Genomic DNA, 16,734 nt, shown 5'->3' with positions numbered 1-16,734 from the left:
AGGGCAGGATGGAGAAGGCGGTGGACCTGCCCAGTGGCCAGCCGGGCAAGTGGTGGTCCACCCAGCAAGAGAATGCCTCCCACCAGCACAAGACACACCAGGTACTTGGAAATTGTGTGCATGCATGCTTAGTCATGTTAGACTCCTTGTGACAGCATGGACTATAGCCTGCCAGGCTCCTTTATCCATGAAACTTTCCAGGCAAGAATATTGGAGCAGGTTGCTATTCCTCTTCCTCTTCACCCCAGGACTGAACCTGCATCTCTTATGTCTCCTGCAAGCTACCCCTCGCCTAAGGTCAGGGGCGGTGACCAAGACAAGCTACCCCACGCCCGAGGTCAGGAGGGGCAGCTGTGAGGAGATACCCCTTGTCCAAGGTAAGGAGCAGTAGCTGCACTTTGCTGGAGCAGCCCTGAAGAGATACCCCACATCCAAGGTAAGAGAAACCCAAGTAAGACGGTAGGTGTTGCAAGAGGGTATCAGAGGGCAGACACACTGAAACCATAATCACAGAAAACTAGCCAATCTGATCAAATGGACCACAGCCTTGTCTAACTCAATGAAACTAAGCCATGCCGTGTGGGGCCACCCAAGACGGGCAGGTCATGGTGGAGAGGTCTGACAGAATGTGGTCCACAGGAGAAGGGAATGGCAAACCACTTCAGTATTCTTACCTTGAGAACCCCATGAACAGTATGAAAAGGCAAAATGATAGGATAATGAAAGGGGAACTCCCCGGGTCGGTAGGTGCCCAATATGCTACTGGAGATCAGAGGAGAAATAGCTCCAGAAAGAATGAAGGGGTGGAGCCAAAGCAAAAACAATACCCAGTTGTGGATGTGACTGGTGATAGAAGCAAGGTCCAATGCTGTAAAAGCAATATTGTATAGGAACCTGGAATTGGAAGTGGTCAAACAGGAGATGGCAAGAGTGAACATAGACATTCTAGGAATCAGCAAACTAAAATGGACTGGAATGGGTGAATTTAACTCAGATGACCATTATATCTATTACTGTGGGAAGAATCCCTTAGAAGAAATGGGAGTAGCCATCATGGTCAACAAAAGAGTCCGAAATGCACTACTTGGATGCAATCTCAAAAACAATAGAACGATCTCTGTTCGTTTCCAAGGCAAACCATTCAATACTGCGGTAATCCAAGACTATGCCCCAACCAGTAATGCTGAAGAAGCTGAAGTTGAACGGTTCAATGAAGACTTACAAGACCTTTTAGAACTAACACCCCAAAAAGATGTCCTTTTCATTATAGGGGACTGGAATGCAAAAGTAGGATGTCAAGAAACACCTAGGGTAACAGGCAAATTTGGCCTTGGAATATGGAATGAAGCAGGGCAAAGACTGATAGAGTTTTGCCAAGATAAAGCACTGGTCATAACAAACACTCTCTTCCAACAACACAAGAGAAGACTCTACACATGGACATCACCAGAAGGTCAACACCGAAATCAGACTGATTATATTCTTTGCAGCCAAAGATGGAGAAGCTCTATACAGTCAGTACAAACAAGACCAGGAGCTGACTGTGGCTCAGATCATGAACTCCTTATTGCCAAATTCAGACTTAAATTAAAGACAGTGGGGAAAACCACTAGACCGTTCAGGTATGACCTAAATGAAAGCCCTTATGATTATACAGTGGAAGTGAGAAATAGATTTAAGGGACTAGATCTGATAGACAGAGTGCCTGATGAACTATGGACGGAGGTTCGTAACACTGTACAGGAGACAGGGATCAAGACCATTCCCATGGAAAAGAAATTCAAAAAAGCAAAATGGCTGTCTGGTGAGGCCTTAAAAATAGCTGTGAACAGAAGAGAAGCAAAAAGCAAAGGAGAAAAGGAAAGATATAAGCATCTGAATCCAGAGTACCAAAGAATAGCAAGGAGAGATAAGAAAGCCTTCTTCAGCGATCAATGCAAAGAAATAGAGGAAAACAACAGAATGGGAAAGACTAGAGATCTCTTCAAGAAAATTAGAGATATCAAGGGAACATTTCATGCAAGGATGGGCTCAATAAAGGACAGAAATGGTATGGACCTAACAGAAGCAGGAGATTTTAAGAAGAGGTGGCAAGAATACACAGAAGAACTGTACAAAAAAGAGCTTCACAACCCATATAATCATGATGGTGTGATCACTGACCTAGAGCCAGACATCCTGGAATGTGAAGTCAAGTGGGCCTTAGAAAGCATCACTATGAACAAAGCTAGTGGAGGTGATGGAATCCCGGTTGAGCTATTCCAAATCCTGAAAGATGATGCTGTGAAAGTGCTGCACTCAATATGCCAGCAAATTTGGAAAACTCAGCAGTGGCTACAGGACTGGAAAAGGTCAGTTTTCATTCCAATCCCAAAGAAAGGCAATGCCAAACAATGTTCAAACTACCGCACAATTGCACTCATCTCACACGCTAGTAAAGTAGTGCTCAAAATTCTGCAAGCCAGGCTTCAGCAATACATGAACTGTGAACTTCCAGATGTTCAAGCTGGTTTTAGAAAAGGCTGGAACCAGAGATCAAATTTCCAACATCTGCTGGATCATCAAAAAAGCAAGAGAGTTTCAGAAATACATCTACTTCTGCTTTATTGACTATACCAAAGCCTTTGACTGTGTGGATCACAATAAACTGTGGAAAATTCTGAAGGAGATGGGAATATACAGACCACCTGACCTGCCTCTTGAGAAACCTGTATGCAGATCAGGAAGCAACAGTTAGAACTAGACATGGAACAACAGATTGGTTCCAAACAGGAAAAGGAGTACGTCAAGGCTGTATATTGTCACCTTGCTTCTTTAACTTCTATGCAGAGTACATCATGAGAAACGCTGGGTTGGAAGAAGCACAGGCTGGAATCAAGATTGCTGGGAGAAATATCAATAACCTCAGATATGCAGATGACACCATCCTTATGGCAGAAAGTAAAGAGGAACTAAACAGCCTCTTGATGAAAGTGAAAGAGGAGAGTGAAAAAGTTGGCTTAAAGCTCAACATTCAGAAAATGAAGATCATGGCATCTGGTCCCATCACTTCATGGGAAATAGATGGGAAACAGTGGAAACAGTGTCAGACTTTATTTTGGGGGGCTCCAAAATCACTGCAGATGGTGATTGCAGCCATGAAATTAAAAGATGCTTACTCCTTGGAAGAAAAGTTATGAGAAACCTAGATAGTATATTGAAAAGCAGAGATATCACTTTGCCAACAAAGCTCCGACTAGTCAAGGCTATGGTTTTTCCAGTGGTCATGTATGGATGTGAGAGTTGGACTGTGAAGAAAGAGGAGCACTGAAGAATTGATGCTTTTGAACTGTGGTATTGGAGAAGACTCTTGGGAGTCCCTCGGACTGCAAGGAGATCCAACCAGTCCATCCTAGAGAAAATCAGTGCTGGATGTTCATTGGAAGGACCGATGCTGAGGCTGAAACTCCGATACTTTGGCCACCTCATGCGAAGAGTTGACTCATAGGAAAAGACTCTGATGCTGGGAGGGATTGGGGACAGGAAGAGAAGGGGACAACAGAGGATAAGATGGCTGGATGGCATCACTGACTCGATGGACATGAGTTTGAGTGAACTCCGGGAGTTGGTGATGGACAGGGAGGCCTGGCATGGTGTGATTCATGGGGTCACAAAGAGTCGGACACGACTGAGTGACTGAACTGAACTGAAGTGAAGTTTCCTGAGATTTCTAAAATGCCTGGGGCTAGGTATGTCTTGCTATGTTTCCTGTAGCACATCTCATAGCTGAGGGAATAAAGTGCTGTCCCTATACAATTAAAGAGCTTTGCATTTTGCTTTAGTTTATTTATTTGATCCATAATAACTTTTAATAATTCACTGACATAGGAAATTTGTGAATTCCTATGTCCTGCTAAACAATAAGGTAAAGCTTAAATTTTATTTGTGGGTTCACTTCAGTCTCCTAAATACACTGTACTGCTTCCTGTCTTTGCCTTACTTAAAATATGCTGCCCTCAAATCATGCTTTCTTTTCTTGTGGAAATCTGACCCATCGCTCAAGGTCCAGCTTATGCCTGACCTCTAGAAAGCTTTTGTCTAATGTATCCAGCCCTGCTGACACCATCTCCTCTGAATGCCCAGAGTACATCTGAACATGACTATAGACTGTGTGCCATGTATAGACTATGTGTAGACTGTGGGCTCTGTGCAGACCGTGTGCTATGGTCTGGATGGAATGGAACAACAGATGTTGTAGTTTCATAAGTGATAGTGTTATCTCCCCAATTAGTTGCTTTGGGCCAGTGACATACTTTCCACTTCTACTTCCCTCTTAAAATCTACATGTCCACAGGATCTAGGATAGTTCCACATACTATGAAGATGGTCCACACAACCCTCTGCATTGCCTGACGATTGATAATGGCAACTCATAATTCCCTTCCCTAACCTGAAATTTGTGGCTGACTCTCAGTGGACTCATTGACAGCCAGACTCCCAATGTTGGACTCTTCTGACCCAGTTACTTGACATGTGGGGGCCCCTGCTTCTGAGAGGTCAGCACTAGGTAGCAGGGGCCACACAGGAGTCAGAATATCTGAGGGCAATTAGATAATGTGCAGTTTCTCATTTCTCAAACAAGTCTAGCCCCACTTTCCCTGACTGCCCCACACTGTGAGAGGCAGGGAGGATCAAACCAAGATTATTTATAAACTGTAAGGCACTATGATTTATAAGAAATTACCATACTCCTTCACTGGAATATGATTCAGCTCTGGGAGAGACATGGTCCCTGCTTGGGACTTTATTTAAGATAAAGAGTCATTTGCTAGAGAGGATAAATGATAACAGAAAAACAGGAAGATATAACGTGAAACCAGTTCCACTTTGTAGTGTTTTGTAGTGATCGTCAAGAGAGATTCACCTGGGCCAAGCTGACATAGTGGCAACCCAATATTAACTAATCTCGCAAGGGCTAAAACTCAGAGATAAACAGTTAGAAAACAAACCAGGTCATACACCTCCAGCTACTGTGGGAAAGGCAACAGAAGCCCATGATGAGAAAAAAAAAAAGTTTATTGCTGGGAGCCAGTACAGGAGTTCCCATCCATGACAAAGGTCATGCGGAGAGGATCTGACATGCAAAGGCGAATCAGAACTCGAGAGGCCCCCTGGACCTGCCTGAGCATCTACCCCAAAACCAAAATCTGTCTGTTTTACTATTTCACGACTTTCACCAACTCTTCTGACATTAAAGGGGGGGCTATCCCCGACCACCTTTCTCTGAAGAAAATCAATTTAGAGCTCTACTTAATAAGCCTCCTGGGCATAATAGGAGTGTTTCAATTCAAAGCCCTCTGATGACTTTCTAGCTTGCCTGACAGGTTTGTTCGGACTCCTGCAGCTACGCATGTGATTGCTCACAGCCTTCCAACCAGGAGAGGCATGGGAAGCTTAAGATATTCTAACAATACAGAGCTTCTCAGAGAGTTAAAATTGTTAGAATAGAACTAGTAGAGGATTTCTTTGTTGAGCTAATGCTTGCTGCCAAGTTTCCATATCCCTTACCTACTGTGTCCCTGGGAGTGTATTGATTAATATAGTTGGTATATAGAAATGTAAGTAGTAGCTTTAATGTTTGTAACCTTGGACCCTTGAGTTAATTCTTTTCTTGTTATAGCCCACCACACTTTTGCCTTATAGGAATGCAACTTTATCTAACGCTTTTGGAGGGTGGCGCCTGACTTTAGAACAATCACCTTTAGAGAAAATAAGTTTTCTGATTGACCAACCATTATTCAGAAGAAAGGGTCATAAAATGTTAACAGGCCTCCTGGCCAGAAAGTTTGCAGAAAGAAAGCCTGGCTTCGATATAGAGGCAAGGACTGCTGACCTTGCATGACTCTACACCCTCTATTATCCTCAATGCACAACTTGAGGTATAAAAGCTACTTTGGAAAATAAAGTTGTGGGCCATGCTCATCAAGCTTGGTCTCCCCATGTCGTTCTTTCTTGTTTCCTTTTCTCTCCTTTTCTTCTCTGTTCTTCCTTCAGGATGACTAATTTGGAGTGCGGGGGCCCTCTGAGACCACTTATTTGCCCCGGCTTCTAAGACCCACTCGAGAAGGTGCCTAAGGTGGGGCACTTTCCGCGATTTGAGAGGGCGGCTCTGGCCTCCGTGGTCAGTGCAAACCTGATGTCACAGGTTTTATTGGCTTTCTGTGTAAACCAATTAGTTCATGCCTCTGATCTCTCTGCTGTGCTATCCTTTTCGCCAACGCCGTCCTCCCAAGGGAATCCCTGGATCCAACCGGGGCTGGACCCCAGCAGTTTATCTCGAAGACACTATGAAGAATTGATCTGTGCCTCTAAATATACATCACCAGTCTCACAGTTGGATGACTGTACTCAGGAATGTATAGGTAGTTAAAGAAAGTCATTAAAGTTTAGCCTCTCACAGGTTTGATTTCTTTGAGAGTCTTATACCAAATCCCTATCTATTTCACCATCAAAACTGGTGAAAGTCATTAGGCAATCTTAGGACCTTAAGAAATAGGCAAAATGAAGGAATGCTATTGGTATGTAGAGTTTGGCATCACACACAACCCAACTAACATTTATTGGTCTGGATGTAAAGAAGAACAACAAAGTAATAGCAATGACCTAGACCCTCGTTTTGGCACAGGTGTCAGTTTTTGCCACCAAGGGAAAAGTACTAAATATATATATATATATATACTAAAGTACTATAATACTCTGAAGAAGAGGAAAAAGCAGAATTTTAATAAAGCCAAAAATAAGTGTGATACAGTCACACTGCCCTCGGAATGTATCTGAAGTAGCCAGATATGCAAAAACTCTATGTGGTGCCCAGTCCATCCAGACCTCCTGCTAAACCGGTGGGGAAACCGAGAGGAACTGGTTGTCCAGTCCACAAGCAGGAGTAGGGTAAGAGTCAAGTTGAGACAGAAAGAAGTCCTCTCCACCAGTATTGAGAGGAGGACAGGCCCTCTCAGACCTTCTCTGCTCTTATAATGTGACAGAATAACTACAATGTGATTGGAAACAGGCGATAGTCTGGTGAGCTAGGGCCAAGTGCTACCCCGGAAAAGATAAACACCAGTTAAGACATTTTTATGATTTTTCTGGACTTCAAGATAAGTACATAATATATCTCCTGTTTAACTGAGACAGCTCATATCTTACCTTGTTTGATAAAGAAGGAAAGTGAAGCACAAGAGGTGGATGAGTGGCTAGTATCAAACTCTTGATTTGTAAGTGATAGAGCAGGCTCAAACCCTTCTGCTGCTGCAACCTCAGGATTCTTTCTGAGATGACTGTTCTGCTCCATACAAAATGGTACCATTTGAAAAGCTTTAACTATCCTTCTTACCAAGATTCCTGGAATTTCTTCATCCTGCAAGGCCTATCTTGATTCTGCCGACTCCTAAACCATCTTTCAACCTGGCGCTCTGTCAAGTTACACTTCTTTGCCAGTCCATAAATATCAGTCTGAAAGGGGATGAAACAAATGAGTGAGTGCTTAAGAGCAGAGTAGGCTGGCAGGCAAGCAAGAGACACTGAGACCGAGTTACAAGCATTTGTGGAGATGAGAGCGATTCTGCATTAAACCTTGGGCCAGTGCATTTACCCCTTTTGTCATGGAGTCACACACACCCAACCCAAAACAGAGAGAATGTTAATTCTCAGAAAACTCAGTTGCTAAGAAAGACCAATTTTCCATAAGTTGGTAGCAACCCATACATTCAAGTTCCATACATGGCTCACTTCTTCAGCCAATTTTATTTAGGGCCTCCTATGTTGCACGTAGAGTAGTATAGTTTAAGATGTCAATCAAACCCAATCTCTGTATTTTTTCCTGTGAGAAAAATGGGACTCCAAGAGTTTTAACAGCTTGTCCAAGACCTAAAACTAGTAGCAAAGTGAGGATATGAACTTAGGCTCCTGCCCTTTCTGTCATTTCATACAATGTTTCTAATAGATCCAAAACTTTCACATTTAATCATATGCACAGCCTATTTTGGAGAAGGAAATGGCAACCCACTCCAGTATTCTTGCCTGGAGATACCATGGACAGATGAGCCTGGCTGGCTACAGTCTACAGGGTTGCACAGAGTCGGACATGACTTAGCGACTAAACAACAACAGCCGCATGTTTTAAACCAACCTTAAATAATTCCAATTGTAAAAAATAAGGATTACAGATTATAATAATGATGACTGCTTCTCTTCTGGAAGGCAGAAGTTGCAGGTTATGGTTTACAATTGAAAACAATGTGGATGATAGATTTGCTCAAAGATTACAAATGTGAAGTTCTCCCAGGGCCAAATAAGAACCCCGAATGACTGATAGAAGCAGCTCTGCTTCCTGGTGGTATTTTAAGCTGTGTTCTTTCAACACGGGCATATTTTACATGCTAGACCTACAGTACTTTCCACTTCCACAAGGAAATAAGCTCTGTAATTTTTTTGAGATACCAGTCTTCTTGATCTCTCATTTTGCAATGCTGAGTACAAGAAATATTTCAGTTTACTCCTAACTTAATGCATGTTCAGTCACTTCAGTCGTATCTGACCAGGCCCCTCTGTCCATGGGATTCTCCAGGCAAGAACACTGGAGTGGTTGCCATTCCCTTCTCCAGGGGATCTTCCCGACCCAGAGATAACCGCAAGCCTATTACTTAATCTGAAGAGAAAGAAAGCAAAACAAAATATAGACAAGACATATTATACTGTTTCCCTGTAAACTGTCATCTCTAACACTATTATTTTATAGGCCAAAGTTTCACCTCCTGTTCTATGTTGTTTTGGTTTGTTTTTGTGTTTTTGATGGCCCTAAATTGGCAGCTATTCATGGGTGAGTATTTCCTGCAGGCATTGTGCTTGGCACCGAAGATCTGAATGAACAAGATTAGCATTTACGGCGCCTCCCCTTCATGAGGTAAAGTCTGTCTGGTAAGGAAGTCAGAAAATGCAACAAAGAATTCTAATAAATTATGATGAGCACTGAAAGAGGGGAAGGTAAGGGTACCATGGGACCTAACTTCATGTAGGCAATTCCTGGAAGTTATACTTAAGCTAAACCCTGAAAAATGTCCCAAGAAGGAGAAGCTGAAGAAGGGAAGTGTCCTGGCAGCATGTGAAGTCATCTGGGGATGAGAGCACAGAGGAGCTGGGAGTACTCAAAGGACAGAAAGAGGTCTTGCAGGGTAGAAACATACAGACAGATGAGGAGGAAAGATGTAGTCAGGGCCACAGCAAGGAGGGCCTTGCCTGGAATTATCTGAATTTATCTTCAAAATGTTTGCATTTTGAAGGCTTCCTCTTGCAGTGTGTAAAGTATGAAGCACCAGGAGTGAGAGGAGGTAGAGACAGTGTTTACTTTGCCCTGTTATCCTTGACCTCTCTCAGCGAGGTCCCCACAGCAAGGACCTCACACTCCAGATGGGACAAGTCTGGAGGTCTGATTACACTCTCCCAGGCAGCACCAAACTTGTCACAGCCCTATCGCAGGAGGAGAGAACACGGAAGGTTTTGAGGCAACAGAATGCAGTAGGAATGGCAGGGAACTAAAAACAGAAGACTGAGTTCTGCTACTTCCTAGCTCTGCAGCCTTGAGCTGTGTACTCTGACCCACTGTGGAAAATGGGGCATTGACAATGAGTGGTTGCCTCCTGTCTTGTGGGATTGATTTAGGATCTCGGGGCTCTATCTAATCATCTATCATGTGCTACATCAATGCTAGAGATTATGGCTGAACACAGAAAGGAGACCATATACTGAAAATCATTTCAAAAAAAATATTCCTCTACTCCTAAAATAACTTGTAAGCTTGAATAGATTCCCCCAAACAGAAGATAAAATTCAAATCCTATTGCTTGCTCCATAGCAGAACATATTCTGAAATGCAGCAGCACTATATTCTGTACCCTCTGAGACTGAAGGGCTCTGGGTCCAACTTGATTATTTTAAGAGTTTTATTCATTTGATCATTCACAAATGTTTACTGAGCCTCTCACTCACTAGTGCCAGTCACTATTCTAGGCACTGGAGATTCAGCAATGAGCAAAGTCCCTGTTCTCACAGTAGAATTTTCCCAGATCTGAGAACAATACAATTTTACTACCTCATCATTTCTACAGATACCTGATGAATAAGTGCATCTAGAAGATGGTAATCAAACATGATTTGAAGCATTTTTCCTTATTTGGAGCACAGATGAATCTGATTCAAAATCTTGACAACACTGGCCTCATATATCTACAATATTATTGGGATAGAAGTCTTCTTGCAAACAGAAGTCTTTAGTAGTATTTTGTTATTAATATATGAAACAAACATTTATTGAACACCTACTAGGTACACAAAGTTGTGTTAAGATATTATGGGAATACAAACAAGCATACTTAGGAAACTACTGATGTTCCCTTGGGATAATTAATGTTGGGAAGATATATTTGAGAACGTTCCTGTAGAAGTCTACATGATAGTTATAGCCTATGAATAATAAGAGCTGACCTTGACTGTGTGCCAGGCAGTATTCTAAGTACTCAATTCAATCCCTGAATTGAGAGTCCTATGAGGTAACTGCTGTTAACACGCTCAGTTCACAGAGGTGGACACTGAGGCAGAGGGATTAATCTGCTCACCTTCACATACAGTCTGTTCTCACAATTCGTGTTTTTAGCCTGGACATTACAGAGAATGTGTCCGTGGAAGGGAAAGGCTCTCAGGCAGAACCTAGAAGAGAAGCTGCTGCTGCTGCTAAGTCGCTTCAGTCGTGTCCGACTCTGTGTGACCCCATAGACGGCAGCCCACCAGGCTCCTCCGTCCATGAGATTTTCCAGGCAAGAGTATTGGAGTGGGTTGCCATTGCCTTCTCCAGAAGAGAAGCAGTGTGGCCTAAAATGGAGCCATGAAGCCTGGCTACTTGATGCAAAAACCAACTCTCTGGGACCATAGAGGAGCCACTCAACCTCTTTGTCTATCACATGTCTCACCCATAAAATAAACTGGACTAGAGAGCTAGAGAGCCTTTTGCTCTAAAAATGTTTGAATCCATGGTTGAGACAAGCTAGCAACTTGGAATGCCTCTATGGACCCTTCTCCAACTATGGACCACAATATCTGCTTAATGTCAGTCTTACGTTTTCTTTAAATTACCTTTCAGAACTACACATTCATTTGTTCTGCAATAGTTCTCATTGTGTTCTTGCGGAGGAAAAGGGCTAGTTAATAAGTTCTGCTGTTCTTTCATTTTACCAACAGTGGGAAAAATGATCCGTTGGCCAGAGCTATTGGTATGCTATCATGATTCTCTCTTTGAATTTCATCTTGAAATTGTCATGGAGATACACATAGAGAGAGACATACAGATATATAAACAGTGGGCACACAGCTGCACATACACAGTCACAAAGAAGTGTGTGAAACACAGAACAAAACTCTCAGTGGCAGTTCACATGTATAGCTTTTTGGACCTCATCAATACCATGTTATATCCTCTGTGCTAACCAGCATAGAATTGATACTGTGTATCTGAAATGTTTTTGTGTTTTTGGTACAGTCTGTAGCAGCTGAAGAAGAATCTTCGATTTGTGTCCTCAGTTGTCTTAATAAAGTCAGATGTTACGTACCTGTATTACCATTGCAGTGCCCTGTGACTACAGACTTGGAACATTTTGTTAGAGGTGATACCCACCCATCCCTTGAACCAGCACAATTTTTTTTAGTCTTCCTAGCAACTTGTCTTACCTCAGCTATAAATTAAGCAAAAATGCTGTCTACGTGACATTGGCCAAGTTAATGTGTGGGAGTATTGTGGTATCATTTTGTTTCCACATCTGAAATCACTATTAAGTCATCTACTTTGCCTTCTTCTACTATATTCTATCTTCCTAAGTTCTAGTACTTTTATTCTACGGGCATTTTACTGGCCAACTTGTTGTCATCTTGATCTGTTATACAAATACTACCTTGATTTTGTAATCTATGCACAATATAGATTAGATGTTTTGCTTATGCCCCTTCATCTTCATAGTTTAGTAGAAGAAGCTTTCTAACACTTGGGGGTTGATATAACATTTCTTCTATTACCTGATGCAAACGTCCAAATTATAACTACACTAAGCCATACTGTATTGTCAACTGATCTAGAATAATTACTTACAAACATAGCTCTAGCCTCTGAAATACATTTTCAACATCCTGTACACAGTTAAAGACATCATTTAGGCATATTAGAAGCAGCACTTGACAGAGAGTCCAGGGCCAGGGTCCAGGTTTGGATTCAGCTATTAATTAGCTGCATGACCTAGGACAGGTCCTCTGTTGACCTTAGTTTCCTCATCTCAATGTGTAAAGAAGAAAGATGACCTAATCTCTACATTTCTTTCAGCTTTTCTTCACTTTTCTTTAACTGTCAGGTGGCTAATTTATCTTCATAGCTGAGAAGCTTGATAAGAGCCAAATTTTCTACATAGACCTTGAGCCTCGGTATATACGCCCATCAACATTGACTAAATCTGACCAAATGTTCTAAGCCCTTTTAACGACTTTTTTTGACAAAACTTCTTAAATAGAATTCTTTTGAGGTTCCTTTGACCTCTAACTTTGGGGTACTTCTGAGGGCCCCTGAAACATCCCAAAGAGAGATATTAAACTGTGTTTATTTGGTTGGTTAAATTAAATGAAAAATATTATCAAATGAGTAATAAATCCTCTCATGTTATAATGTACTATAAATATTACTAATATAGATATCCTAGAAATTATATAGAGGTCTTAACATTCTGATATGTTCTGGTATTTTATGAAAAACCTGATGACTTCACTAAAGTTAACAAAGGACTGAATGAACCAGCAAATATGCTTATAACTTTTATGGTTTCTATCTGAAAAATTACAGGTTTGAATCTTGTGTTTCCCGGGAGTAGGGAAAACCTTCCTTTCAAACTAATTATGAAAATTGTTTGGTAAAATTATATGTTATAAACAAGACAATTATATTTTTCATCTGACTCCTTCAGAAATTTGAAACTCTTAGGTTTCCAGTAAGTTTATCAAATGAGTTAGGAAGGTTATCTCACTAACAGCTACAAAAATCTCAAGGAATTTTTGAGACCTTAAAAAGGGAAGAATTCACCTAGATTTGTTAGGCAAAATCTGTGATAAGCCTTTCGTGTGAGTTTCTCAGCCCTGTTTTATTTTAAAAGTTCAGTCTGAGACTCTATAAATGTTTCAGCAATATAAAAAGTCTATGATCAATTATGGTTATATAAATCATCAAACCAAAATTAGTGAGAACATACCTATTTTGCAAACAAACTAGTCTTAATTTGGTTATATTTGATAAAAATGAGGGTAACTTTAGGGAGAAAAAGATGTTTCAATAACTGTTAAATCCCAGTTTAAAATAAATAAATAAATAAAATTATTCTCAGATAATTATTAATTGTTCTCAGATAGAAACAAAGGATAATAAGGATTCTCTGAGAGAGTCCTAACTTTTCATAAACATAACTAAATAACTTCCCCTCTGCAAAATTTAAAATGATGCTTAAGCATTATTATCACCAGAGGTAACAGCAGTATTTAGGTGAATGACTTCAGTGTTTTAGAGCAGGTAGAAATAAAGAACATACAGAGATGGCTTGTCAGACTGTCCTCTTTTTAGAAAAAAAAAGGCACATACAGAAGCTGATGGCAGACAAGTTAGAGACAGTGCTGGCTAGCCATGAATAATTCTGAACATGATGCCTGGTGCTATGTGGTCAGATTTCAATATGCTCATTTGTGCAGGGAGTCCGCCAGACCAGTGACACAAAGTGTCATAGAAGAAGCAAGTGAATTCAGCAGATAAGTTCAGGACTTTAAAAATCTATCTATCCTAAAACCACATTAGTACATATTTTTGACTTAAAATTACTAGTGAGAGATGTCTGTATTTGTCGGAGAGCGTGTGCCACTTTTGGAGAAGTTTTTATCTCATCTCATTTAAATGTGGGGTATAATGAAACTAGACTTGCCTGGACACTACTATTTTCACATAACCTTTACGTTAAAGTCTTTTTCTGTGGTGTAAACATGCAGTGCACTGTAACATTTCATCAAGTGCGTCTTGTATAGAGAAGAGAATTGTGATTCTCCTAAGGATTCCATCCCTGGGGAGTGGGCAGGAGCACAGACTATTTCTGAGTATTTTGAAGCCTTGGATAAACTAAAGGGTTATGTTCAGGAAAGCCACCCCAAGGGACACTTCTGTAATGTGTGCCGTGTGCACTGACAGTGTCACAGTCATCCAGCGTGCCAGACATGGGCTACTCTGCCTTAATAATGATCCATTTGCATTGGTATACTTCGTATATACCCTACCATTGAAAATTACATTTTGATCTTTATACCCAAATTGTCAGTGTTCAACACTAGTTAAATGTTACTTTATATCATTATAAATGTATTTTTTATATTGTATATTATTATTGTGTCACTTTATATTATGCTCAAAGCTCAACATTCAGAAAACGAAGATCATGGCACCCGGTCCCACCACTTCATGAGAAATAGATGGGGAAACAGTGGAAACAGTGTCAGACTTTATTTTTCTGGGCTTCAAAATCACTGCAGATGGTGACTGCAGCCATCAAATTAAAAGATGCTTACTCCTTGGAAGGAAAGTTATGACCAACCTAGATAGCATATTCAAAAGCAGAGACATTACTTTGCCAACAAAGGTTTGTCTAGTCAAGGCTATGGTTTTTCCTGTGGTCATGTATGGATGTGAGAGTTGGACCGTGAAGAAGGCTGAGCGCCGAAGAATTGATGCTTTTGAACTGTGGTGTTGGAGAAGACTCTTGAGCGTCCCTTGCACTGCAAGGAGATCCAACCAGTCCATTCTGAAGGAGATCAGCCCTGGGATTTCTTTGGAAGGAATGATGCTAAAGCTGAAACTCCAGTACTTTGGCCACCTCATGCGAAGAGTTGACTCATTGGAAAAGACTCTGATGCTGGGAGGGATTGGGGGCAGGAGGAGAAGGGGATGACAGAGGATGAGATGGCTGGATGGCATCACTGACTCGATGGACGTGAGTCTGAGTGAACTCCGGGAGTTGGTGATGGACAGGGAGGCCTGGCATGCTGCGATTCATGGAGTCGCAAAGAGTCAGACACGACCGAGTGACTGATCCGATCTGATCTGATATTATGCTCAGAATGCTTTATAACTTATCAACAGAGGAAAAAATCCAAATGAAACAAATTATTTGCTGCTCAACTGAAACTAACTTTTTGCATAGATGAGGTAAGCAACAGATGATGGAAATATTAAGAAAGGAGATTTTAAAATCCCAAAACAAAGAATTTGTACTTACTTGAGATGGTTTCTTTGTGGAATGTTTGAAAAAATTCTCTAAAACAGAATTTGGTATAATCTTCTTCCGAACTTCCTCTTTAATGCCCAATGTTTTTGCTAGAGGTGAAGCAATAAACCTATGAAAATATAAACAAAAGAAAGAGTCAGACATGGCTGAGAAACTAACACTTGCTTTTCAAGTTCAAAATCTGAGAATGAATCCACAATGTCCTCAGGAAAGTCAAGCTGGAACTTTAGATTCCAAATGAAAGATCAGTCATTAGACTACCTAAAGCCAAAATCTGCCTTATAGAAATTCAAAGAGCAAAATTTGAGATCTTTATACAAGCAATAACTTAAAATACAAAATACACTTGACTAAACATACAGGGGTGAGGGGTGCTAACAGTGCAGTGAAAATCCTCCTCATATAGCTTATAGTCAGCCCCTAGGTAAGTGGTTCCTCCTTATTCAAGGTTTTACATCCATGGGTTCAACCAACCGTAGATTTAGCACTGTAGTATTTACTACTGTAAAAAATCTGCTTAACAAGTGGACCCTGCAGTTCAAACCCTTGTTGTTCAAGGGTCAACTGTACTTGAAGTGAAGTGAAGTGAAGTGAAGTTGCTCAGCCGTGTCCAACTCTTTGCAACCCCGTGGACTATAGCCCACCAAGCTCCTCCGTCCATGGGATTCTCCAGGCAAGAATACTGGAGTGGGTTGCCATTTCCTTCTCCAGGGGATCTTCCCAACCAGGGATTGAACCCAGGTCTCCTGCCTTGCAGGCAGACGCTTTAACCTCTGAGCCATAAACTCAAATACATTTATATGTAATATCCAGGAACCAGGATAAACCATTCTATTTAGTTTCATTTTTAAGACTACTAAAGATTAAGATAAATGTTTTGTTATTATTTTCTTTGGTGATATTACCTTAAAGAAATTATCATGTCCCCTATTTAAAGTTCTAACTAATGAAAAATAGCATGACTCTTGAGTAAATATTATTTAGCAATGGGATTGATAGGTTGTATGGCAAGTATACACTTAACTTTATAAGAACTTAGTGAATGTTTTCCAAAGTGTCTATAATATTTTACATTTCCATCAATAATGTGCCAGAGTTCCAGTTATTCCATATCTCTGCCAGTAGTTGGTATTGCCAGTATTTTTAATTTTAGCAATTCTACTGGGTGTGTAGTAGCTTTTATTGATTTTATATTCTAATTTCTATTATTTCTTAATTTCTGCTTGTTATAAATTCAGTTTGCTTTTTTCCCTTGTTTATTAAGGTAGAAGGTTAGATTACTGATTTGAGATCTTTTTTTCTTTTTAAATATATGTGGTTATAGCTATAAATGTCCTAGTAAGCACTGCTTTTGCTG

General features: G+C 40.8%; 1 protein-coding gene across 4 annotated transcripts in view; it reads right to left on the bottom strand.

Moving 5' to 3' along the window:
• The window catches only part of CERS3 (ceramide synthase 3), a 156,521-nt gene that overhangs the window by 91,116 nt on the left and 48,671 nt on the right, over positions 1-16,734 (bottom strand). For all 4 annotated transcript variants that reach the window (XM_055555958.1, XM_055555956.1, XM_055555957.1 and 1 more), the window contains 2 exons: positions 15,369-15,486; positions 7,373-7,491 (listed from right to left, as the gene is read on the bottom strand). In XM_055555958.1, coding sequence (XP_055411933.1) covers positions 7,373-7,491; positions 15,369-15,486 — 237 coding nt within the window. The remainder of the gene's footprint in view (positions 1-7,372; positions 7,492-15,368; positions 15,487-16,734) is intronic.

Source organism: Bubalus kerabau, chromosome 19 (assembly GCF_029407905.1).
Source record: "Bubalus kerabau isolate K-KA32 ecotype Philippines breed swamp buffalo chromosome 19, PCC_UOA_SB_1v2, whole genome shotgun sequence".
In the NCBI taxonomy this organism is placed as follows: domain Eukaryota; kingdom Metazoa; phylum Chordata; class Mammalia; order Artiodactyla; family Bovidae; genus Bubalus; species Bubalus kerabau.
This window is presented reverse-complemented; position numbering and strand designations above follow the sequence as displayed.